The sequence below is a fragment of the Neolamprologus multifasciatus genome, chromosome 5 (assembly GCF_963576455.1).
Source record: "Neolamprologus multifasciatus chromosome 5, fNeoMul1.2, whole genome shotgun sequence".
NCBI lineage: Eukaryota > Metazoa > Chordata > Actinopteri > Cichliformes > Cichlidae > Neolamprologus > Neolamprologus multifasciatus.
This window is the reverse complement of record NC_140443.1, coordinates 18,773,356-18,797,612: the sequence shown is the minus strand read 5'-3', so window position 1 is coordinate 18,797,612 and position 24,257 is coordinate 18,773,356. Positions and strand designations below refer to the sequence as shown.

Sequence of the window (24,257 nt, the reverse complement as noted above, 5' to 3'; positions counted from 1 at the left end):
GGCTATGTGAAGGTGTACTGAAGTGCCAGGATAACACCCTATAATATACTTGACATATTCATACCAGAAATAATTGTTTCTGAACTGGAGACAAATATTTTCCTGTATTGGATATCGGTACATTGATAATAAGTTTACCTCTTTTCATCAGTCCCACATTAGATACCACTTTCCTTTGCCCCATTTTCTTTACTTCCTTCAAGTCAGTATATCCTACCTGTCACCATTTACTTCTGGAGAGGTTTTATAGCCCTGGCGACCTCTAAAGCAGGAGACACAGAGAATGTGCTGTGGATGTTTCACAGGCAAAGGGAATATCTTTGAATGACACTGTTGTAGAGCGGTTAGATATGTAAACCAGACTGGACATGTTCTCTGATTTACAAGAAGCACATCGAGATAAAGGGTAAGTCACATGGAAAACAAAGCTAGCTACACTAGAGAGCCTGAACGATACTCCAATTGACAAAAGATCTGATGGAGAGCAAGTAAAAGAGAGATCCTTAAATAGTCCAAGTGAGTGAACAGTGGGTTACAATCAGATGTGCCAGCCAGGGAACCAGGGGAAACCTGCAGGTAGTGACACCTCTAGGGAACACAGGAAATTAATGAGAGATAGAGGAGGCAGAGAGAGAGCCTTGGAAGGGGGGAAACAGATGGAAAAGATGGGCAAGCAGATACCATGACAACTTCTCTCACAGCCACATTCGAAGTATTTGATCTCTTGCTCTTTAGCACTGCTTTTATGGTGCCAGTAAATACCAGTCATCACAGAGAGGCTTGGGTGGAAGAACTGAGCAGTCCAGTATCAAATGAACGGTGGGAAGAAGGTCTGGAGCGTGGATAAGGCTTCTCTATCAGTTCTAGGTGTGGATTAATACTATTTGAAGTCTTACATTCTCTTATATGAAATCAAAATCAGCAAGATTGTAATTTAATATTTCTTTCTGACAGGGCCTTTACTTCCCAACAATGAAGCTGTTTGAAACCAAACCACGATTCATGAATTATGGTGCTATGTTGACATTTTTTTCTGTGCAAGTAGTAACTTTTCTCCCTTTGTTTGTGTTCTTGACCTTCCTGGCAGAGCGGGCAGCCTAACTTTTATGATTATTTTGTATTTTCTCCTGTTGAGGAGCAGTTTTAGACAGGGTCAACAAGGGGTGCTAGAATCACCCAGTGACCATCATCAACAAGCCTGGGATGAATGGGAGAGTAAACTCAAAGCTGGTTAAGGAAGACCTTCAATACATGTCCTGCTTTGACATCATGAACCAGAACATGTATTACAATGCTTTTAAGAATACTTCCAGAAATAAAAATGCACTGAAGGACATAAGATGTTGATTCAGAGGCAGAGATTTCTTCAGAAAAGAGGCAGGACAGACTGTCCACACGTCTGTCCATGTGTCTGTCCTCTCACCTCCATAAAGCTTAAAAGCTTAAACAGGAGAGATGATGGCATCAAATCTGAGTTTAAAAGACAACATTTTATTAAAGTGAAACAAGTCATAACTACAAACGCAGAGTAATGTCAGTATAATTTTTGGACAATGATGTAATTTGGTAATTTTTATCTATCAAGACATTTAAGTTAAATTAATATGACATATACGACAAATAAAATCTTTTCAGCTTCAACTAAAGTCATTAAACAAAAATCTGGTATTCATATGTAAGCAGCTTATGCTGTGGCTAAACAGTGTAGACTTGCTGTAGACATGCTGTGCTGTCACGTCTGTCTAGCACCTGCAGCTCACTTCTCATGTTGCCACTACATTTTCCAGCTGCTTATTTAGCATTACGAGCTGTAAGCTGCAAACTAGGAGAGTGGGTCCAGCAGATTCCAGGCGCAACATCAGAGGTCTCTGTCCAGTTAAGATACTACGTAGCAATACTCCAAGCAGAGCAATGGACACACACATCACACATACCCACTCCCCCAGTTTTTAAATGATGTCTTTGTTCTTTTCCCTTTTCAGGCTCGGTTGGATCAGCCCCCCCTGAGGCTGGCTCTGTGTCTCTTCTTACAATCTTACCAGGGAGCCTTCAGATGCATAAGATACGTGTGTTACTGCACCTTGGAAGCACTTTATTAGTAATGACATAAACTACTGCTGCTATTATTACTACTACTGGCAATGATAATGATATGAATTTCTTTTGTTAAATGTATTTACTATATCATACATATTTAGAAATCTCTTTAACTACATTATCAAGACAAAATGTATTTCCAGATAACCAAACTTTAAGACAGGGTCCTTTTTCTTTCTTACAAAGTAAAGCCTAAATGACAATGAAATGTGGTTTGTAATGTAGTTTTTCAGTTTATTCTTAGTAACAACACTGTTAAAAAGTCGTCTGTTAATCTGAACTTCTGAGAAGCTGATGCTGGTAAAGAATGCTAAACGTAAGCAACACAATAAAAAAGGGGGGTTTCATGTTAGTTCGTCCAGCAGATGGCAGCCTTTCTCCAACATTCAAAGGAAATGCTCGGCAAACCACAGAAGAAGAAACTCATTTTGAAATGTGTTGAATGAATTCGCTGGGCTAAGAAATTCCTGGCTACTTATTAGAACTTAAGTTTAACTAAACATTTTTTCACAACTGTTGTAGCTTACGGTTTGAGGTGATAATGTCGGGGATTCCTCCGGACACATGGCAGCCTCCCACAGTGGCTTTGGAGACGACGTAAGTCCCCAATGAAACACTGGATGCTAACTCAGCTAGCTTTGAGGAACCTGAAGTGTTGGTGTCTGTTGCGTTAATAAATTTTGCATATTTTATTTTTTCACAATCTTTTTAACAAACCGCATGAAGCATAGCACGTTTCTGCTAAAAACTAGTTGAAGAGACAGCCTTTGTTATTCAGAGCCGCTAAAGACATGCTAACTGGCCGTGCGTTGCAGGATGGGGACTGTTGTGGTGGAGCTGTACTGGAACCATGCACCAAAGACATGCAAGAACTTCGCAGAGCTGTCCAGAAGAGGCTACTACAACAACACCAAGTTTCACCGGATCATCAAAGACTTCATGGTGCAGGGAGGAGACCCCACAGGAACAGGTGGGTTCGTCACAGATAAGTGTTTGAATACCACTGTCCACATGTTAGGTAACAGGTTCATGATTTGAGTAGGCTAAATGCTACTTAAGGGTGTCTAGATTACTAAACATGTCAGTCACTTTAACATGAAGCTAAGTAAATGTAGATGTCTTTCGTATTGTTCCAATTTACAATGTATTGTGTTTTTTTCCCCCTCCCCTAATACACTGACATGACTGTTTTATGACTGTGCACAAAGCAAACTCTGTAAATGAAGTTTTGGTGTTGATGCTGCCCAATATTACATTCCCGCTCATTTGGCTGTAAACCAGCCAGGTTCCAAAATTCTTATATGGAATCATGAGGGCTGTTGAAGCAGCATATTAATGCTCGTAGTTTTATAATCAGTCAGAACTCTTAATATAGATCCAGTGTTCAGGTGATTAACATTACTTTTAACCAGATGCTTTGTTTGTTAATACAGAACTTCATTAAACGGTGTGTTTGCATATGCAAATAATATTTACAGATGCTTATAATACTGTATATTATACAGTTGCTCTTTTTCTTTGCCATCAAAAGCATGTCTGTATTTTTCCCAGAAAAATATGTAATTTTCTTAATATTGAATCCTCTTTTATACATACTAATCAGCCACTTTATTAGGTACACCTTGCTAATATTGGTTGGAGCCCCTTTTGCCTAAAGAACTACCTTAATTCTTCATGGCACACCTTGAACAAGGTGTTGGAAACATTCAGCTTTGTCCGCTGGACATCTCCTATTTAATCTCAACTTTCATCAAAGATGCTCTATTGCAGGGGTCTCAAACTTGAATGAGCTGTGGGCCACTGTCATCTCATGTGAGGGCCACTTTAGTGTTGAAGTAGTACAAAAAAACAAACAAGAAAAACCCACAAATATTTCTGAAAATATAGTGGGTTTTTTTTTGTTTGTTATGTTAATTTCAAATATTGTATAACAAGGTGCTGTATTTGAGTACAGCAATCTCGTTGTAATGTAAATCAAACCAATTTCAGGCTATCTGAGTTTTGTGATAAGGTGCATTATCCTACTGGAAGCAGCCATCAGAATATGGGTAACACTGTGGCTATAAAGCGATGGGCATGGTCAGCAATAATAATCAGGCAGGCTTTGACTTTTGAAAGATGTTCACCTGGTACTAAGGGGCCCAACGTGTGCCAAGAAAATATCTCCCACACCATTAACACCAGCTGTGTGAATTGTAGCCTCAGTTTCATGTTTTTAACTAACAGGAGTGGCACGCAGTGTGATCTGCTGTATCCCGTCTGCTTCATGCTTCAATACGCTGTGTTCTGCATACCTTGGTTGTTGTTATTTGAATTACTGTTGGCTTCATATCACTTAAAGAGGTCTGTCCATCCTTATCTGACCTCTGGCATCAACGAGGCATTTTTGCCCAGAGAATTTTCTCTTTTACAGACTGTAAACCCTGGAGATGGTTGTGTGATCAGCAATTTTGAAGTACTCCTGCTAAGTTCAAAGTCACTTAAATCACCTTTCTTCTGCATTCTGATGCTCAGTTTAAACTTTATTGTCGTCTTGAACACGTCTACATGCAGAGTTACTGCTATGTGATTAGGTTTTTAGATTAATGAGTAGTTATATGTATATCTAATAAAGTGGCCCTGTCACTACTGTCTGATTAATTTCACATGTTCATGGTCTTCAGAAAACTCATCCAATGCGCCACTTGTAATGTTTGTTTTCCAAACAGGTCGAGGTGGTGCCTCCATTTTTGGCAAACAGTTTGAGGATGAACTACACCCAGAACTAAAATTCACAGGTAATGCACGTAGAAGAACAACACTGGAATAGATGTGCAGGTGAAAGGCTTTTATAGGCTTATAAAGACAGGCTCTGGAGCAAATCCTTCAAATCATTTGTGTGTCAGTACTGATGTCTTAATCTGGTATTTGTATGCACATGTTCACATATGGAGGCTTTATTTTTAGATTCAAATCTTCAGTAGAGTTCATGTATACCAATAATTTGTAAAGATTTCTGGTGTTTTTGAAACATTTCTTTAGTTCACAGCTGAATAAACTGAGTCCAGTGATCCTGATAAATACCTGTGTGATAATTGATAGTGAGGACATTCATAATTTCTCATTATGTCTCTGTGCCTGTTAGGTGCCGGTATTCTAGCGATGGCCAACGCGGGGCCGGACACCAATGGCAGTCAGTTCTTCCTCACCCTCGCACCCACTCAGTGGTTAGATGGAAAGCACAGTATTTTTGGAAGAGTGTGTCAGGGGATGGGAGTGCTGAACCGGATTGGGATGGTGGAGACGAACAGCCAAGATCGTCCAGCTGATGATATCAAAATTCTCAGAGCAAATGTATCCAGTTAAATGAAACTTTTGTTTGTTTGTTTGCTTTTTTTTAAATAAATATCTTTTTAATGTAAGTAAAATGTGTTTTCTTCAGCTGTGCAAATAACCTGTAGACAATATTAACCCACTGAACTGTTAGACATTCCTACTTAGTTATCACTATCAAAACAAATTACGTTTTAACGCCAAATTGATTATTACAATGTGTATTGGTTATAAGTTTTAACTCCGCAAGGAACAGAAATAAAACCATGAGAGCAATTAAATGACGAGCAGCATCAATCAAATATTGATTACTGCATATCTGTAAAATGAAAGCTCCGGAGAGACACAACGAGTGTCTACAAACATCTGTAAAACACGTTGGAGGAGCTGAATTTCAGCCAGTTGTTTGGGATTTTTTCAAATTAATGTAATTATGAACAGAGAAAAGTGCCATCAGATTGTCATCCACCATGCAATGCCATCTGGAAAGCATGTGATTGGCAACAGTTTTATTTTCTAGGATGACAACAAGCCCAAACAAACTGTCAATGCTCCAAAGACAATAGAAACTGATCCGTCATGGATTGGCCCGCACCATAGAGTCTGTATCTGTCACACTCTCTCAACATATTCACTTAAATTACAGAAAAGCTTTCAAAGTGAAAGTGAAAGTATTTTATTATACAAATTCAAGGTCAAATATCAAGACATATTTAAAAAGTCTTGTAACCAATACAGTAATCCAAGAAAATACAATGCACCTTAAAGTAAAAGTAATGTTTAAGGCATCGGAGTTCAGTTATAAATGTAAGGAGCAAACAACCACTTTTTGGCAGACTTGAGCAGTATTTATTTGGTTTATTATACATGTTAATTAAAAAAAAAGAATATCATGAAATATACTCTGAATGCCTAAAATACATAGGGATCGTTAGGCCTAGTGTTTCCTGATATGTGTGTGTAGCACAAGCAACATGAAATACATACCAGAAAACGTCAAGGAGAAATCTTTCCATAGGACACAAGTTACTCCTCGGTTCCAGGTAATTAAAAAAGGAGGGGGCACTAAAGGAGTCTGAAGTAAAAAACAAAACTGACCTCTGTTGCTTACATTCAGTGCCAAAAAACTATAGGAATATAAACATAAAAAAGGTTCAGAACACTGAAAACTTGATGTGCGATCCTTGACATTACTTAGCATGTCAGCATGTAGCAATGTTCCTTGACCTTTGTTCTATAAAATGTAAGTTTTTATTTTTCATGCGTATGTTATAAAGCATTTTGTATCTTGTATGTTGTAGCTGTAACCAAAATAAAGCTACAGACTTAGTGAAGCTAATCTTTTTCATTTTAAATGTTATGAAGGTGTTTCTACACATGTTATTTAAGTATTTAGAACTTGTGAGAATGGAAAAAAATGTTTTAAGAATATTTAGATTTCATAAAAAAATAGATATAATTTTTAAAACAGGTTCTGACTGAGAGAGGAACAGAAAAACAGCCTTTTACTTTTCAATTTGTATGAATATATAAAAATGTTGTATTAAAATAACCCAGATTTCCATGAAACATCACAAAAACACAGTTGATGTAATGTTGGAAATCATTAAAAAAGTAAATACTTTCATCATAAAAACTTGTTAAACTGTGAATATGTGTTTTCAGCTCAATACTTTTAAACACTAAAAGACCTCGCTTTTATGTTTCTAAAAAATAAAAAAAAACTTGTTTATGCTGTAATGGTGCAAGGGGCTGCACGGCGCGTTGACGCCATGCAGCATGAGGCGATCCGCGTTAACGGAAATTTGCCGCGTTAATGCGGTTATGGCGTTAAAGTCATTTTAACGAGATTTAACGCTGACGGCACTAGTTTTAAAATCTCTATTCACTGTGTTGGTCTATAAATAATAATTGTAAGTTTCTTTTCAATCTCAACGTCTGTGTGTTTGTAGCAGAGATGGGCAGTAACGCGTTACTTGTAAAGCATTACTGTAATCCGATTACTTTTTTCAAGTAACGAGTAAAGTAAGGGATTACTATTGCAAAAACGGTAATTAGATTACCGTTACTTTCCCGTAGGAACGCTGCGTTACTGCGTTACTAAAGTGATTTTTTGCAAGAATGTCTCATGACAGTGACGTTTGTGACAACAGCTGTGTGCAGATCAACAATGGATCATATATCGAGTGCAGAGAGAGTATGAGCGTGCAGCGTTTAAAGCGTGGAAGTACTGACCTTACTTTAAGTTTGATTCCATAAAAAGTGACAAAAACATTAGTGTCCGCTGTGAAAACTTCTTTTTACAGCGAAAAAAAACCCCTAAACTTCCAAGCAAGCACCGAGTGCGCTACCACGTAATGGGAAACTCACAGAGAAACTGCCGACCAGTGCGGCACACCTGCACCAGGGTAAACCTCCGCCTACCTACTCCTGCTTTACAGGTGAAAATAGAGCAACAGCACCGCTAGTCTTTGACTTGAGTGAGTGTAAACACAAATATATATATATATACATACACACACACACACACACACACACACATATATATATATATATATATATATATATATATATATATATATATATATATATATATATATTCATGTGCTGGAATGTGCAGAAAATAGGTTTAAATATTAAACAAATTTCTTCCAGTCAGAGAATGTTGCATATAATTAAATTTTTGCTTGATGCATAAAGTTAAAAGATTAAAACTAATAAAGCAAGTTTTAAAAAGGGTCTTTTACATTTGATTACATTTTGTATGATGAATTATGCAGAAAAAGTAGAATTGGGCTGAAAGATCTATCGCTTTATCACCTATTCAGGTTGTAAATTGTGTTTTTAAAAAGTAACTAAGTAACTAAGTAATTAATTACTTTTGAAAATAAGTAATCAGTAAAGTAACGGGATTACTTTTTGGGGGAAGTAATCAGTAATTAGTTACTGATTACTATTTTCAAGTAACTTGACCAACACTGGTTTGTAGTGAGTTCAAAGTAAAAAGTCAAGTAGAAATGTTACTGTTGTTAGGGTTTGAGGTATTTGAAATGCAAATTAAAGTCATATCAGAGGCTCCATATCAGTGTAGTATTTTATACATTCAACCTCTAACAGATAGACCCTTTCACCTTATAAAAAAATATTAACACCAGCCACCATATATGTGCATAATAGAGGACCCACACCTTAAGTATTATTTAAAACTCAAATTAAAAGGTACGTTTAAAGATTTGCATTTCAGTGAATATGGCTGAACAGTTATTTTGGGGCACGTAGTGAATCATGGACATTTATCATTTCCTTTTCCATTCCTCGAAGATCACTTGCAGGCTGGGAGCTGGTCTTCAGACGCTTGGTAAAGGAATTAATATTGTCAGTTATTATCAGTTATTATCACTAACAGCCGACAGTAACAACATCACTGACCTGCCAGAGACTCCCTCTTCCTTTGGCCAGTTTGTAGATCATAGTGACTGGGATCATAGAAAGCGACGACAGCGCGAGGAACCAGCCAATGCAGTAAGCCCACCAAGGATACACGTAGGTGTTGTTGAACTTCAGTGGGGTGTACCTCAGGAGCAAAAATATAAGTGTTCCCTTTAAAGGAAAACATAAATAATAAACATTATGGGATGAATTTCCCATGTGTGGGACTAATAAAGCTTATCTTATCTTATCTTATCTTATCTTATCTTATCTTATGAGAATAGAGCATATTGATAAACTGTTTACAGAAGCTGCTTTAGAAACTTACACTGCAAATGAGAGGGGTGGCATAGAGCCAGCAGTACTTGATCAGTGGCAGAGGTCTGTATCCAATCATGTCCTCAATGTTGGTGTAGAAGCGATCGGCACCTAGAACAGAGACAGTTTACTAGAAAGAAACTTGTGTTTAACTTTTAATATTTCCCCACAACAAAATTATATTTTTAACGTTTTTACAATGAACACTTTTTCAAATGACAGTTATACAGTGAATATGGGCTTTCATTTAAGGAGGAGGCCTTTGTCAATTGTTCAGGTTCCTCAAATAATTTTAAGGACACGCTGCATACCATGCTAATATATGCCAAGTTTTCAGCTAATAGTTCTTTGAGAATCATCTTCTTGGTACAAAAATACTATTTTATGCCATTTTTTCATAAAATCAACCAAAGAAAAGGGAATAAATTATGTTTTTGCCTAAAGATACAATATAAAATCAGTTATTTGCTTGTATTTTATTTGTAGACACAACACTAGTTCATCCCTTGAATTATGTGTTTAACAAACAAAATAAAACATTTCTCTGAAAATGGGCCGGTACAAGAACTGGACTGACAATAAGTGAAAACAGCCAACGTCCAAAGAAAAACCTTGAAATACCTTCAGAAAGCCTGGAGTATTATTCAAGACAACTTAAAAAATATAATAAGATAATCTGACTCCTTGAAAGCTAAATATAAGAAAAAAAGATACAGGGCTGGGTGTGGGGGGCTTGGGGACTCACACCATTCAGCTATCCACTCGTGCTGATTATGCGAAAAAGTAACATCTTGTAAATACCTTCCAAATAACACTGAATCCGATAAGATGCAATAAGTTCAATAGCAAAAAACCCTGCATCCCCATCTTTCAGTTGATACTGTGCCTCTTTAGCAGGTCCTGACAGTTGCTTTTTAATGACAAAAAAGGCTTTGTGCTGTAAATCCAGCCCTACATGTGCATGTATATACAGCATGTATAGAGAATTACAAGATATATTTTAGTAATAATAGTGGACAGTTATTAGGACGTCACTATAAAAAGACATAAAAACCAAAGACTTTTATAACAATAATAATTTTGTCTTACCGTAAATCCATCCAATCGTAACTGACTGGAAAATTGCCATCAGCAGCAGAGTAGGACCGCTGCAAACATAGTGATCGAAGATCTGCAGAATGTATGCACCAGCCTAAAATTAAAAGATTCATCATGTTAATCTTGAAGCTATTCACACTTATTATCTAGTATATCCCTTTTTTCAACAACTTTGATATCCTACAAATTTAGAAAGCAAAGTGAACTCTATATTATACTAAAAGAAGCATTAGGACAAAATCTCATCAACAAATTTCATAAATCTCCAGACAGGGGCATGTTTACCAATAAATTAGGTTAATTGGGTTAATATGCTCTTTGTGAACTGAAGAAACCATTTGCTGCAGTTTTGAAAGACAGCCGCTTCTCCACTCAGGTCTGGGTTGATGAGATTCCCACACCCCATCACTCTGTTGTGTCCTGCCTGGGCCAACCTTCCTAACCCTTCTAAAAACACCTTGCCTACAAATTGACCAAACTGCTCTGTAACTGTAAGCCTAAGTCCCAGATGCCCTTCAAAGTTCATCCATTTTTGCTAATTATTTCCAATCTTGTCCTTTTGACCACAACCCATAGCTCGTGGTTATAAGTGAGGCTATGAACATCCCTGTCACTGTTCCTACCACTCTTCTCACTCAAGACCCTGAGGTACTTGAACTTTTCTACATGTGGCAGCAATGCCAACCAACTTGGAGCGGGCATTCCAATCTTTTCAAGTTATGAAACATGGCTTCAGACTTCAAGGTGGTAATTCTCATCATTGCTGCTTCCCATTTGCCAGCAAACTGCCACTTGATGAAGCCTGAAGGACCACATCATACACAAAAAGCAAGGTTGTGATCATGAGTCCATCATGTCCCACACAAATGTATCAATAAGAATTTTGAACAGAATCAGAAACAAAGGGAATTCAACACCCACCAAACCTGACATTGCTATTAATTCAAAGCGTGGTCTCACTATTGTTGTGAAGGAACTAAAAGTCCACAGCAACAGGCCCAGTACCACATACACCTGAAGTGTCCTCACAGGACACCCATACTCCCCTGAGCACATGCAGACATGTGATTTTTGTGCTTCCCTTGTTTTGATTTCCATTTTGTTATACCCATGATACCAAGCCCACCAAGCCTGGGGCATTTACAAAAACACTGAACAAGATCCATATAAAAAGCAGGTGCCATTAAATATTCTGATTTACACAACCATCATTTTTTGTAGCACTACATTTTTCCGGTCTTGCATTGCCACTTTTCCAACTTTTATGAAATTAATTTCGGGCATGAAAGTTATAATAATTATGTTGTTTTTAAACATCTCACCTGTGACACCAATAACAAGCCAAACAGATAGCAAAGCACACAGATCAGCATCAGATAAAGCTCTCTGTGATATCCTTTCCTTAAATGGGAGGGGAAGACATCTGTCAAAGAGGTCATGATGCTTTCAAGACCTGCAAACTTGAGAATTACACAAAGACAGGTTAGTGTCGAGGTAAGTTAACCAGAAGAAAAACAATAACAATACTGCATTACATTTTGTTAGGAGATATAAAAAAACTGCAACTCACCTGACCATCTATTCCTAACAAGATGATCATGGCGAAGAAGCACACAGACCAGACCTGAGGCCAAGGCAGCAGGGTCACAGCTTGTGGGTAGACTATGAAAACAAGGCCTGGACCTACAAAGTGAAACAGATGCCAAAGTGTCTCTAAATGACAACTTTATGATCATTACAGAGTTGTACAATTGTTAAGGAAATGCAGATTGGATCAAATAAATCTGAAACATGTTAAACGGTAGGAATAGAAAATGAATTACCAGTAAGGTGCTGATTTCTTATATATATTTAAATAGGCCTAAATTCAAGCTGGAATTAAGAGGTCAGAAATTCTGTGGGGCTACCTTAAGAGAGCTGCGAATAAATGAATGTCCGTAAACCTCAGTGAAGAGAAGCTATGTTTTAAGAAGCAGAGAGCACTACGATTCCTCCAGAATGATGCGAGAAACCGATAACGTAATGCAGAAAACAACTGCTTCAGTTATTCCTGCTAAAGATGGTTCCACAAGCTAATAAAACATTCAGTCCACTTAGTTTTTCATACACTGCTTCTGCATTTTTAAAATTTACTGAAATGTAAAACCTTGAAAGACGGTGTACTTTCTGTAGATAGAAAAGGCATGCATAGTACCTTGAGGGATGCAATATGCCTCCAGAAAGCAGGTTGTAGTTAATGGAAAACAACATTTTCCATAATAGTAATATTGTTTTGTACATAGTAGTTCAAAACAACAGCCGGGAAAGATAGATGCATTAGGTTTATGTTTCCAACAGTCTCCTTAAGGCACTTTATATTTTAAAGTAAAGACTCAACAATAAAACAGAAAAAAGAAAAAAACGAGCAAGCACTTTGGCAACAGTGGGAAGGAAAAACGTCCTTTTTATGATAAGAAACTTTCGGCAGAAGCAGACTCAGGGGAGGGGCGGCTATCTGCTGTGACCAGTTGGGTGTGAGGGAAGAAATATTAACAATAACTAATTATTGCTACTGCTAAATAGAACAGCCTGATGGCCAAAAATACAAATATTGCTCTATGATATTGACTGACAGACCATCTGATAATAAAATGTGTGCTGCATTCATGTGTTGGGGTTGTTATTGACTACAGAAACCCTGAGTGGCATTCTTACTCAATTTTGGTTGGCAGTAGTTGAGCACACACTACACAGCATGGAGTACACAAGTTTCAGCATTACAAGCATAAGCTGCTCCAAGTCTTGGGAAATAAGGGACAATCATTCCATGCTTGTGAAAATTCCCCAGCATCATGCCTTATGGTGTCAAAAGTCAGTAGTGCCAAAGCTGATCCTGTGTGCTTGTGGATAATTTTAAAATTTAAACTAAAACTCCTAACTATAAAAATGAAAAATAAGAGCAGTTTGGGCTCATACACCTCAACCAAGGCTGAAAACTGCTTCCATGAACTGAGCTGCTGGATCCAGCTGGGTTCATGATATTATCTTGAGAACATCTAGATGACATTTTCCTCTTATTTCAATGTGATGCATGTGTTGTGTGAAAGAACTAATCTGCTTGCAGTGTTAAAGAAGCTCTTTTAAAAATTCTTGTGTCCAGAGTTGTACTTGGATCAACTTTGAAACTAAATCACAAGCTTTCATGTTAATCTGTCTTTAGTTTTTGCACAATGGATGAGGTAAAAAAAAAGCCAAACTGAAATACTTTTCAGACTGACATCCATACCTGACTCAGCGACTGTAGCAATGTCGACGCCCTGCTTTTGCGACATGTAACCCAGAACTGAGAAAATGGCAAAGCCTGACATGAAGCTGGTTGCACTGTTCAACAAACAAAGATAAAAGGAGTCTCTGCAAATCAGAAAGAAAGCATAATGTCACTATTTTTTTTATGACAACAAAAAGATAATGGGCTGTGGGAAACACTTTCATTGTTACCCACTGGTTAATATTCTGTTTGTGGTAGTGCTTGAGGTGCTAATTCAGTTTACAAGGTGCTTCTCAGCTCAGATTGCTTTTCTTTGCAGCCTTAGTGAGTTCAGTGCAGATGTATATAAACCAGTTCTACAGCTGCTACAGATTCTCAGGGATCTCCTTGAGAGCAAAAAACAAGGACTGCGGTCGCCAGTAATCCAGTATGGTTTTACTGGAGTCTGCCCATAGAATACATAAATAAAAGTGCTTTTAGAGGTTAGTAAGAAAGAAAAGTGCTTTGTACGGTGACTGAATGTCTACCTGTGCTTAAAGGTTAATAAAAATAGAAGGGGTAATGGATGCAAGTGCTGTAATCAAAATCATTTTCAAGTATGTGTTTTCTTGATGTGTTATTTACTTAAACCAGTGCTAAAGCCTTTCAGAAAGTAAGAAAGCTGCTGTAAACACATTTAGTGGCAAAGTATTTGGAGACAGCCACTGACATACAAACTAAAATGTTTGTCACATCTTCGTGAGGAGCTCACCTGTAACAGTTATTGTTGTACTTGTTGTAGCTCCCAAGTGTAGTCAGGCATCCCAAACATATGGCATAAGAATAAAATATTTGTGTTCCAGCATCCATCCAGACCTGTAAATCAAGTTATTAGTTCATAAACACCGCTGCAGAAATGTCTGACACAATTAAGAAATGAGGCTGAATCATACCAGTGGGTCAGCGAGCCGTTCAGGATTGGGATACAAGTAGTACTTGATACCATGGAAGGCTCCAGGAAGGGTCATTCCTCTGACAAACAGCATGATTAACAGGACAAAGGGGAACGTGGCTGTGAAATATGTAGCCTGTATATTTAAAAATAATAATAATTAGGTTTTAAATTAAGGATTACTTGTTTATGATCACACGCTATGATGAGGCCATGCTGTTAATGTCAACATCAAGATATTATTCAACAAGTCACACAACTGTGAACAATATTCACAGTTGTGTGAATATTTGCATTTGGTCTTTGGAGGTAACACCAAATGCATAATACCATTCTTATTTAACTGTGACTTCCATGACCAGAATTTAAATCATGTGCGACACATTGGATCAAGAAATAACATAAAGAAGTACAAGAATATAATATTGCTATATTTTCTTTTGTTTATTAAAAAGATGCTGTATATTCCATAACAGTTGCAAAACTTGCTTTCATAACCCTCTTTCGTGCCAACTTCGGCTGTTATGTGTTGTGGTGTGGTTCGAATGCACTGTATGAAAGCCAGGCATGTGCAAATGTGAGACTGAATGACTGCCATGGCGGCAGCCTGAAGGGGGAAAAAAATGCAGTGGACGTCTGGGAGCTCTGATCAGTTCATTTTTCTTCACACCACACCTTAATCACTCTGAGAACAAGTAGTGGCAAGTAAGAAATTTGAGCTCAGTACCGAAACAATTTGGGATTTTTATAACCCTTCTATTATACAGTCACTGATTATCTCACCTCACTACACAACAACTTAACTGCATTTTATGTCAGTAGGTGATGTAATTTCATGCTTAGACAACAAACCGATATACAAAGGTCGTGAAGGGAAATTTAGGAAACAGGTGTGCCTAAAAGTTTACAAATCCAGATTAGAAAGTATGCAAAACATCTGTCTATCTCTAGAAAACTCCAAATAAATGAAAATTAGATTTTCACAATAAAATTGGCAACAGCTACAAAGACACTGTGCAACATGAAAGAAATCTGAATGATTCCCTGAAGAACCTGAAAGCCAGTGACAACTGCTGAAAACTGCTGAGGGTATAAAATGCAACTCAACATTTTTCCTTTTAGTGTTACCTTTCCCGTGGATCTTACTCCCTTCCAAACACAAAAGTAGCAGATGACCCAGGCTAGAAGATGGCACAGAGAAAGGTCCCACTGTATGGTTCCCAAGTTCTCTATGCCGCTGGATATATTCAACACCCGACGCCTGAAAGAAGACGTACTATCAGTGTATGGAACGGTCTTTTAAACCAATGCATGTAGTTGGGTAAAACCTACTCTTTTGTAAAATTTTGAATCTAGTTAATACACAAAGACTTTAAAAATGAAGATTCAGTGAATGTGGCTAGAAAACTGATGTCAGCATACTTACACAGTAGACTACTAAAGTGCTTACATATAGATTGACAAGTCACGGGGTTCGGCATGAAAGGTCTGTTGAAGTTGAAGCTCATGAAACTATTTAGAATGACACAAGCTTCAACATGCAATTAAAAGCCTTCACACCTTCAGTACATGGGTGTTTTCAGTTATTATGGCCAAACTAAGTGTTTAATGCCAGGGGCAACTACGCTCCACCCTAACAGAGCAACATCAAAAAAGTGACTGAGACATCAGTTTAACAGTTTGTAGATCTCTACACACTGACAGCAAAATGTCAAAAGAAGTAACAGGCACTTCAGAAAAACTACTTGTATCTAAAGCATCTTCACACTAAACATTTATCAAAATGTGGAATATTTCTGTAAGATTTTTTATTTAGTTTTGGTGTTCTACACGTTTTAAATGATGGCTGATGGCTGCTTCCAGCAGGATAATGCACCATGTCACAAAGCTCTAATTACCTCAAAATGGTTTCTTGAATATGACATTGAGTACCCCTCTGGCCTCCACAGTACCCAGATCTCAATTCAATATAGCACCTTTGGGATGTGGTGCAAATTTCTGAGAAATGTTTCCAGCACTTTGATCAATCTATGGCATAAAGAATTAAGGGAGTTCTGAAGGCAAAAAAATGGATCTGCCCTTGTACTAACTTGGTCTACTTAATATAGTGAATGTGAAGCCCTCCAAACTACATGATAAATTGCCATTAATTACCATTAATGCCAACAGCCATGTAATGCATGTAATATACGTATCTGAATTTACATAAATTTCAAAACAATATTGAGGATTGTTAACAAATTAGCTCTGATTTGTGACTTACTGCCAAAACTCTAAAACAGAAGATGATGCATTCACAGGTGATGTCCAGTTGGCAGTAGTGTTGTAGTTGTTTATTTCTACACAACGATCTGAAATGTATCACAATCTTGTTAAACACGCTCTGCTGACACATCAACAAGTGAATACTGCATTAAATATTGTGAACATTAGCTTTAGTATTTCATAAATGTACAGTTGTGTGAATATTTGCATATTAACATTTCAGTCCAATCTTTACATACTTCCAATTCATTTACCAATTAAGTCAGTAATTTGTTGATGTATATGTGGGACAGAAAATTGAATTTACTTGTGTTCCAGGTGTTATTACAGGTGGACCATGGCAACTCTCCAGAGAAGGAAGAGAACAAGTAGAGAAAAGCCCAGGCTAAAATCACAATATAGCTGATGCTTCCGTAGAAAATGATCATTTGGCTGGTGTATCCCATGCCTGGAAACAACATAACTGTTAATATTGCATTCCCTCAGTTTTTCTTCATTGATCTGCTTCACCACAATCCCAGTGGTTAGCTCACCTTCAAACAAGGGGCAGACCTTCCTCCAGCACATGATCCCCCCCTGACTGGTGTACTGGCCCAGTGCCGTCTCCAGCACAAATAGAGGTATGCCACAGGTCACAAGGAACAGGACATAAGGAATTAAGAAAGCACCTAGAGGTAGGAAAAAATAAACAGTAAACAACATATGGCTTGGCTCTGCTTTGAGGGCAGCAAATGTTAACAGTTAAAATAACAGGGACGAAATACAGTAACGACATTATATCCTCCTGATAACCAAGCAAAATAGTATCTTTCAGTTTAACTGTTGTGATTTCCTGCCTCTTTGGTGCTAAAATAGGCCACACAAACATATGAGTTATCCTTGATCATTGTCCTCTATTGAGCATATCAGGACTCAGAAGCTCGAATAAGTCAAAAGTCCAAAAACAAATGTCCATTAAATGAATAGACAGGGTCTCTGAGGGATATTTAACGGTGTTGGCGAAACCACCACAAGTCACTTTTGTTGTTGTTTAGCCTATTTATTGTTTATTTCTTTCAAACACTATGTACGAAATGAATCACACAAGGGGATCATTGCTCTTTATCTGATTCAGCTGCTAGCTCAATTCCATTTTCTGTCCAGAGAGACGGATTTATAAAGTCTATCAGCAGAGATACACCAAGACTCACACCTACATGCATGTGCAAGCACACACACATACATGCATACCTACAGATACACATGCTGACAAATGGAAAATTATGCAAAATGTATCAAAGTGATAATCAGACATACAGAAATATACAACAATTAAAATACTGGCGGTGGCTCAGCCTGCTAATAGATGCACCTGTGGTATCACTACATCACTACACTACATTGCCTTCTTCTCAAGTAATCACATTCACAAGGTTTTCAGAAAGCTTGACGTCTAACCTCTAACCTTTAGTTCAAGGTCACTGAGATTCAAACTCATTGGAGATTTTTAGTAGATGCACTTATGGTATCATCTCTCATTTGCTCAGAACAGGGATGGGCAAATCTTTTTAGAGGCTGCAGATAATATATGACGTATATACGTATAAGACGTATATGACATTTGTGAAATGATCTGCCGGTTCAGCATACATGCAGTCATGGAAGTGAGAGAGCATCGTTGAATTCAAGTGTTAGGCTTGATTTCTTAATGTAAGGGTGAAACCTAAGGTAACCTCTAAAAATTTAAACTCTTCAACATTTTTTAGGTATAACAAGTAAACAAAGGTGATACAGCAAGTCAAGCTTGCGGATAGATTTAGAAACAGAGTCGCTCTTGAGATCCTGTTCTAAAGTGTCCAGTTTAACAAATTTGTAACCTGCCAACCTGGCTTTATTTAACATTAAAAAAAGGCAAAGTCAAGACTCCTGGGCTGCAGCTCCTGTTCCTGAGACGGGACAAGCTGGGTTTGATTTAGCTTACATGTTGAAATCTGAAAGTATCATGTATTTCTGGAGGGAAGGCAGCAGAAAGAGCTCTAAGTAATTCACTGAAGTGTCAAAGAACACATTCTTTCACACCTTTCTGGCAGCTGAAGTAAACTTACTGGTAAATGTGGCCTTTAACCCTCTTTGAGATTAATATTTGCAGCTGTCGAGGCACAGAACCTGTTTTTGGTGCCAAATCGCTCCTCTTCTTGTTATAAATCTCATTAAGATTGACATATTGACATGGTTTAGAACATACTGCCAAAGCACTTCATCTTTCATCCTCTGATGACACATTTTGTTTCATTTACCCACATAAATCTCAAACGACTACATTTGGCTTCGTTTATACCGGTTAATCCTACTGCTGATCTTCCACACTTTCACTTTATTAAAATCACACATGTATAACAAACGACACTATAACGAGCAGCTCCACGGTCTGTGCATCCGTGTGGACAGACTGTTTTCTGGTTAGGAGCAGTCAGTAGCGGTTCTTGATACGGGCGACAAGGGCGGTAGCCCGGAGCGGCATCACGGGCATCGGCAAAAAAAAAAGAAAAAAAAAAGAAAATTTGCTCGTGCTCATGCTGCCCCAACATCAGCCAGCGCATATTGGGAATGGCATAGGCACCGATCGGTTTTCTATCGCCCATTTGCTGGGAGTAAGGGCGCCCTCCGTTTGCGAGGTGCGCCTGTTGCGTGCAGCACAGGGAGGAGAGGGCGGGGCGGCGGGGGATTCTCTGACCGGCTGGAGCAGCATCTAATAGCCAACTCGCAAAATAAAACAAAATAAAAACAAAACAACAAACACGAAAACACCAGACATTATGATACAGACTTATCATTTGCACCGATGTTTTTTCGAAATTCTGTACATGAAAAGTGAGCGCGAGAGCCCTCGGTGCGCCTGCTTGCTGCTGAAGTCAAAGTAAACTTTATTGTCATCTCCGCTACATACAGTCCAGTATATAGAGAGACGAGACGACGAGGCTCCAGTTACAGCAATGCAAGTAAACAAGCAATATATATATAAGAAGAGTAAGAAAATAAATATACACTTTAGGACCAGGGGTAAAGGGATCAATAACAATTTAAAATTTATATTTTACAGTTTGATGATTTAAAGTCTCACACACAACCCGTCGAAAGGGGAGGGGGACCTGCTGCTTCCAAATAGAGCACATTTCATTTATAATGTTGTAAATCCAAGCCCGTTATGTATTCATGATTTGAACCTTGGGTTGTGTGAAATCCCAGAAATACACCTTAGACAAAGTGAATCTGTGAACTAAGGTGTAGGTCTATTGGGTTATGTTGTGGTGATCCTCGAGTTGGTGGATTTGTGTTCATACTGGAGTGCAAAATTAAAGCCAATGGAAGATGGACAAGAAAAGTTCAAAGTCATCAGGTCCTCAGCTTAGAAAAAATAGAAAAGAAGAGGAGGAGAAACAAGCAAAAGATAAAGGTAAGCAGATGTGTCATTGGATAATAGCAGGTCATCCTGAAACAATCAGAATCAGAATACTTTATTAATCCCTAAGGAAATTATGTGCGTTACTGTTGCTCCAAGAAGAAATGGTAAAAACAGTAACAGTAGCTAACAGACTAAACTCCAAACAATACATTATGTTACAGATTTTAATATTAATTAATCATTGTCAGTTGTTGATTTGTCCTGTTCTCATTGTATGATGAATTATGATGGCTGTTTGCATACAATGCATACTCTCTCTCTCTTCATGTGTCTGTGTGTGTTTCTCTGGTGAAATTCAGTATGGTTCCTACAACAGTTTTTTGTTAATGTACAATCCTTAATATGTTTTATGTGTGTGTGTGGGAGGGGGTAGGGGGGAAGGGGGGCGCCAGAGGCTAGGACCGCCACTGGGAGGAGTCCTGGGATGTGCGCCAGTAGTGGCGATAATAAGCTCCGTATGCGAAGAGTATGCACTGTGGGACTTTCTGCGCACTGCAGCGGTTCGGTACTGCGTTACGTAACAGGTGTGTAGTCTCTGCTGAGACTGGCTCGTGAAAACCACGCTGACTCCGGCTCTACGCCCTGCGCTTTGACTGAAAGGCGGTTCTTGAGCTTGTTTTCTGGTCCAGCTTCATATACCAGTGGCATTTGTTACGATGGTTTAACCGACGGCTTCTCTTGTAAACATTTACTAATATAATGACTTTTGGGATGTTTTACTTACTTTACTGCTTATTACACTGAGATTATCACATGGCGTTTACTTTGTAACGTGTTCTGATTGGTAAACTTGCTGCCCTCTTCCAAAACACTGTTGCATTGATCCAGCGCACTTTTTGTTGTTTGTTTCTGTCATGCGCCTAAAACTCTGTAGATTAATCAGTAAAAATCAAATTAGGCTAGAAAAAAGGCGAAAGGAACTTTCTTTGTAATAAAAAAAAAAACAGAATAAATCTGGCAATGTATTTTTTTCAATAACCTGTGGGACAGAAGGAAACGGGGATGAAAACTAAGCTGCTTATCAACCATTTAATACGTTTTTCGTCCTCTAATTAGACCCTCCCCCAACCAAGAAAAACTCATCAGCGATTAATAAAACAATAGTCTACTGGTCATAGTCCGTTTCTTCTCTCTCTCTCTCGCTCTCTCTCTCTCTCTCTCTCTCTCTCTCTCTGTTTTTTATTATGGGAACAAAGAGTTTCGGAGGTTCAGACGTCGGACTGCACTTTGGTTAAGTAAGGGGGAGAATAACAGAAATACTCACCCCCACCATTCTTGTAGCAAAGATATGGAAATCTCCACACGTTGCCAAGTCCAATAATAGCACCGGCCACAGACAGGATGAACTCCTTTTTGCTGCCCCACTTGCCACGCTCTTCAACAGTTTTTGAAGTGGTCTTTGTGGAGGAATGGAAGAGCCTGCACAGAGAGTCTGCCATGCTGCTGTGCAGAGATCTTACCTAATGGTAACTGGCACAAGTCCCCGAGTTTCTGGAGTGACGAGCTGGGGACCGTGTCATGCAGATGTGCACGAGCTTACCTAAATGTTACCCAATTGTTACCTAACCGTCCAACTATGAGGCCACAAACCGAACTTTGTAAGACTGTCGGGCCAGCAGCCGACTACTCAGTGAAGTCCAGCTTCCTCCTTAAATGTTTTTTGTTTTGTTTTGTTTTTTGATCTGATAGAATTCTTTCAAAATGTAGCAATTCACTGTGCGTGCAGATGTCATAACATGACCAACAGCCTCCTCCTCTGACGGTGAAGAAACGTGCTTACCTGTCAAAATCCGTTACGCCCACAGGTGTTTCGTGATATATATATATATATATATATATATATATATATATATATATATATATATATATATATATATATATATATATATATATATATATATATATATATATATATATATATATATATACTATGTGTGTGTGTATGTATGGATGATCATTTAAGAAAGAAAACGAAATGTGGAGATTACTGTTTGGCAGCTTTAAACAACAACTGTAATCTCCACATTACAGCGGAATAGTGTTTTTAACTCAGTGTCACAAAGATCTGTTACACATTCATGAGCGCAAATTCAAGTTTATAAAATCTTTTTTTTTTTTTTTACATTATCTGATGAAGTAATTGCAACGTTTTTTACGAAGAGGAAAAAACGTAATGATTTAATATGATTATATTTTTTAATAAAGTTCAGTCTCTGGCATTAGTTCTGTATAACTTTCAAATAAATATTTATCCTGATTTTCTTCCTGTTTTGCTTGAAGTTTATAATTTATTTTCTTTTCAGCTGTACTTTTGCATATTTAATTTGTTATGGAAGTAGTGCTGAATGCAGCATCTCTCTCTTTCTCTCTCTCTCTCACACACACACACACACACACACACACACACACACACACACACACACACACACACACACACACACACTTACCAGTATAGTTAAGCCAGACTGAATAACTTATGCTGAAAGTGTCAAAAATAAAACGTGATAAAAAAAATTCTGAGCACTCAGTAATATGTGGGGTTAATAATCTTTTGCAGACTGTGTGGCTTAAAATACACAAGAAGACTGTTACCTTTACAATCAGGGTGGCAAATTTATTTTAAATATGCAATGAGTCCACCAAAATCGTTTTTCTCACAATCAGTGTTCCAGAACAGCAGGACAGGAAGCTACTATATCAAACTAGCTCGCTACTCCAAAAGTTTACTTATTTATTATTATTACTATTATTAATTTTTGTTTTTGCAAAGCCCTGTAAAAACCTCTGTGCCATGTTAGAAAGGTATTGATATTAAGTACATAATGCATGCAATTAAAAGGCTTCAAAAGATGTTTCCATCAAATAAACTACACGGTGATTGTACATATCCCACAAATACAGAGAGTGTTGTGGGAACAAGCTGATACACCAAACCAAAATGTAGAAGTAATTTGTTGCTTAGAAGTTCACTTAGACTTATGTAATAACAAATTAATAACAAATTACAGGTAATAAAAAATAACAATCCAGCAATAACCTGTATCAACAAATTACAGGTTAGTATAAAAACAAATGTGCATAAATAATGTAAATAATCTAAAAAAAATATGATGTGGATTGCCATTAAAGACAGATAATAAAAATCATTTTTACAGTTAGATGCAAATATTTTTGGACACTGACATAATTTGATGTTATTTAAGTTTATTATTAAATCATATTAAAGACAATACTATGATGAACCTAGACTTACAGATTTGTAACTTTAATTTAAGGGGATGGACAAAAACACAGCATTAACTGCTGATAAAGAGCCATTTTCATGCATAGTCCACTTTTATCAAGAAATGAAATCTAAATGAAGACAATAATAAAATGCTTATTTTGTATACTTCATTGAGAATTCTTGCAGTAAATGGTTACCTGAACCCATTGATATCACCACTGATTTCCTCCGTTGTGATGCTTCAATGCAGCTGTCTTGATTTGTGACTTTTTTGTTGGTCTTTATGCTCAGCATGGTGAAGACTTATGCAAAACCCCTGTGATTGCTCCAGGTTATTGTCCACCAGCTTTGCTGCATTTCACTGAACCTGTGCAGAAAGTATAGCTTTGCACCTTGTTTTTCAGGTATTGTTATTTTCTTCTGATCATGAGTTTTCCATCGTTTTTATACCTGTCCTTCTGGTAAGGTAGGAGCTCAGTTTTATCTGTTGATAGTTTTTGGCAAAATCTAATCTAAACTTTCTTTTCTTGAGGCTAAGCAATGTGTTTTAACCAGCTTTTATCTTCTTTTTTATGTCAGAAGAATAAGAAGAAACTACTTTTGGCTACTCCATTGTGACAAGGGTTCACCACAGCAAGATCCTCAGCATGTTTGATGTGGGAAAGTTTCACGCCAGACAAACCCTGAAGGGATTTGTGTCTCTGGCTGGATTCAAACCAGGAACCTTTCAATCATCAAGTGAATGTGTAAACCACTGCACTTTGCAGCCACTTATCTTTATGATAGACTTGGACAATCACATGCCCAGCTCTTCTTCAGCCATAGAAACCATCCGCTTCCATGGATGTGTAGGTCTATCTTGCAGACCTCACCACTGTTTTCTCTCTTTTCT

The 24,257-nt window shown here is 37.8% G+C and overlaps 2 protein-coding genes across 2 annotated transcripts; one reads left to right on the top strand and one right to left on the bottom strand.

Moving 5' to 3' along the window:
- Nucleotides 1–2,453: 2,453 nt before the first annotated feature.
- Nucleotides 2,454–5,504, top strand: ppil1 (peptidylprolyl isomerase (cyclophilin)-like 1). Its single transcript, XM_085158593.1, has 4 exons — nt 2,454–2,694; nt 2,913–3,067; nt 4,806–4,874; nt 5,222–5,504. Exons 1-4 carry the CDS (start codon nt 2,639–2,641, stop codon nt 5,440–5,442), a joined length of 501 nt encoding a protein of 166 aa, XP_085014719.1. The 5' UTR covers nt 2,454–2,638; the 3' UTR covers nt 5,443–5,504.
- A 2,890-nt stretch (nt 5,505–8,394) lies between these two features.
- LOC146518412 (sodium- and chloride-dependent GABA transporter 2-like) lies at nt 8,395–21,915 on the bottom strand. The gene is made up of 14 exons (XM_085158575.1): nt 21,404–21,915; nt 17,231–17,365; nt 17,005–17,145; nt 16,696–16,783; nt 15,561–15,693; nt 14,434–14,568; nt 14,253–14,356; nt 13,520–13,644; nt 11,825–11,937; nt 11,577–11,714; nt 10,246–10,348; nt 9,167–9,267; nt 8,839–9,009; nt 8,395–8,763 (listed from the first exon to the last, which is right to left on the bottom strand). Exons 1-14 carry the CDS (start codon nt 21,576–21,578, stop codon nt 8,671–8,673), a joined length of 1,755 nt encoding a protein of 584 aa, XP_085014701.1. The 5' UTR covers nt 21,579–21,915; the 3' UTR covers nt 8,395–8,670.
- Between the last annotated feature and the right edge of the window lie 2,342 nt (nt 21,916–24,257).

Coding starts and splice junctions, on each gene's coding strand:
- LOC146518412 (XM_085158575.1), bottom strand. CDS start 21,578: ATGGCAGACTCTCTGTGCAGGCTCTTCCATTCCTCCACAAAGACCACT. Junction 17,366..21,403: donor TTGCTACAAGAATGGTGGGG/GTGAGTATTTCT, acceptor TCCTACCTCTAG/GTGCTTTCTTAATTCCTTAT. Junction 10,349..11,576: donor GCTTGTTATTGGTGTCACAG/GTGAGATGTTTA, acceptor TTTTAATTTTAG/GCTGGTGCATACATTCTGCA.
- ppil1 (XM_085158593.1), top strand. CDS start 2,639: ATGTCGGGGATTCCTCCGGACACATGGCAGCCTCCCACAGTGGCTTTG. Junction 2,695..2,912: donor ACAGTGGCTTTGGAGACGAC/GTAAGTCCCCAA, acceptor CGTGCGTTGCAG/GATGGGGACTGTTGTGGTGG. Junction 3,068..4,805: donor AGGAGACCCCACAGGAACAG/GTGGGTTCGTCA, acceptor TTTTCCAAACAG/GTCGAGGTGGTGCCTCCATT.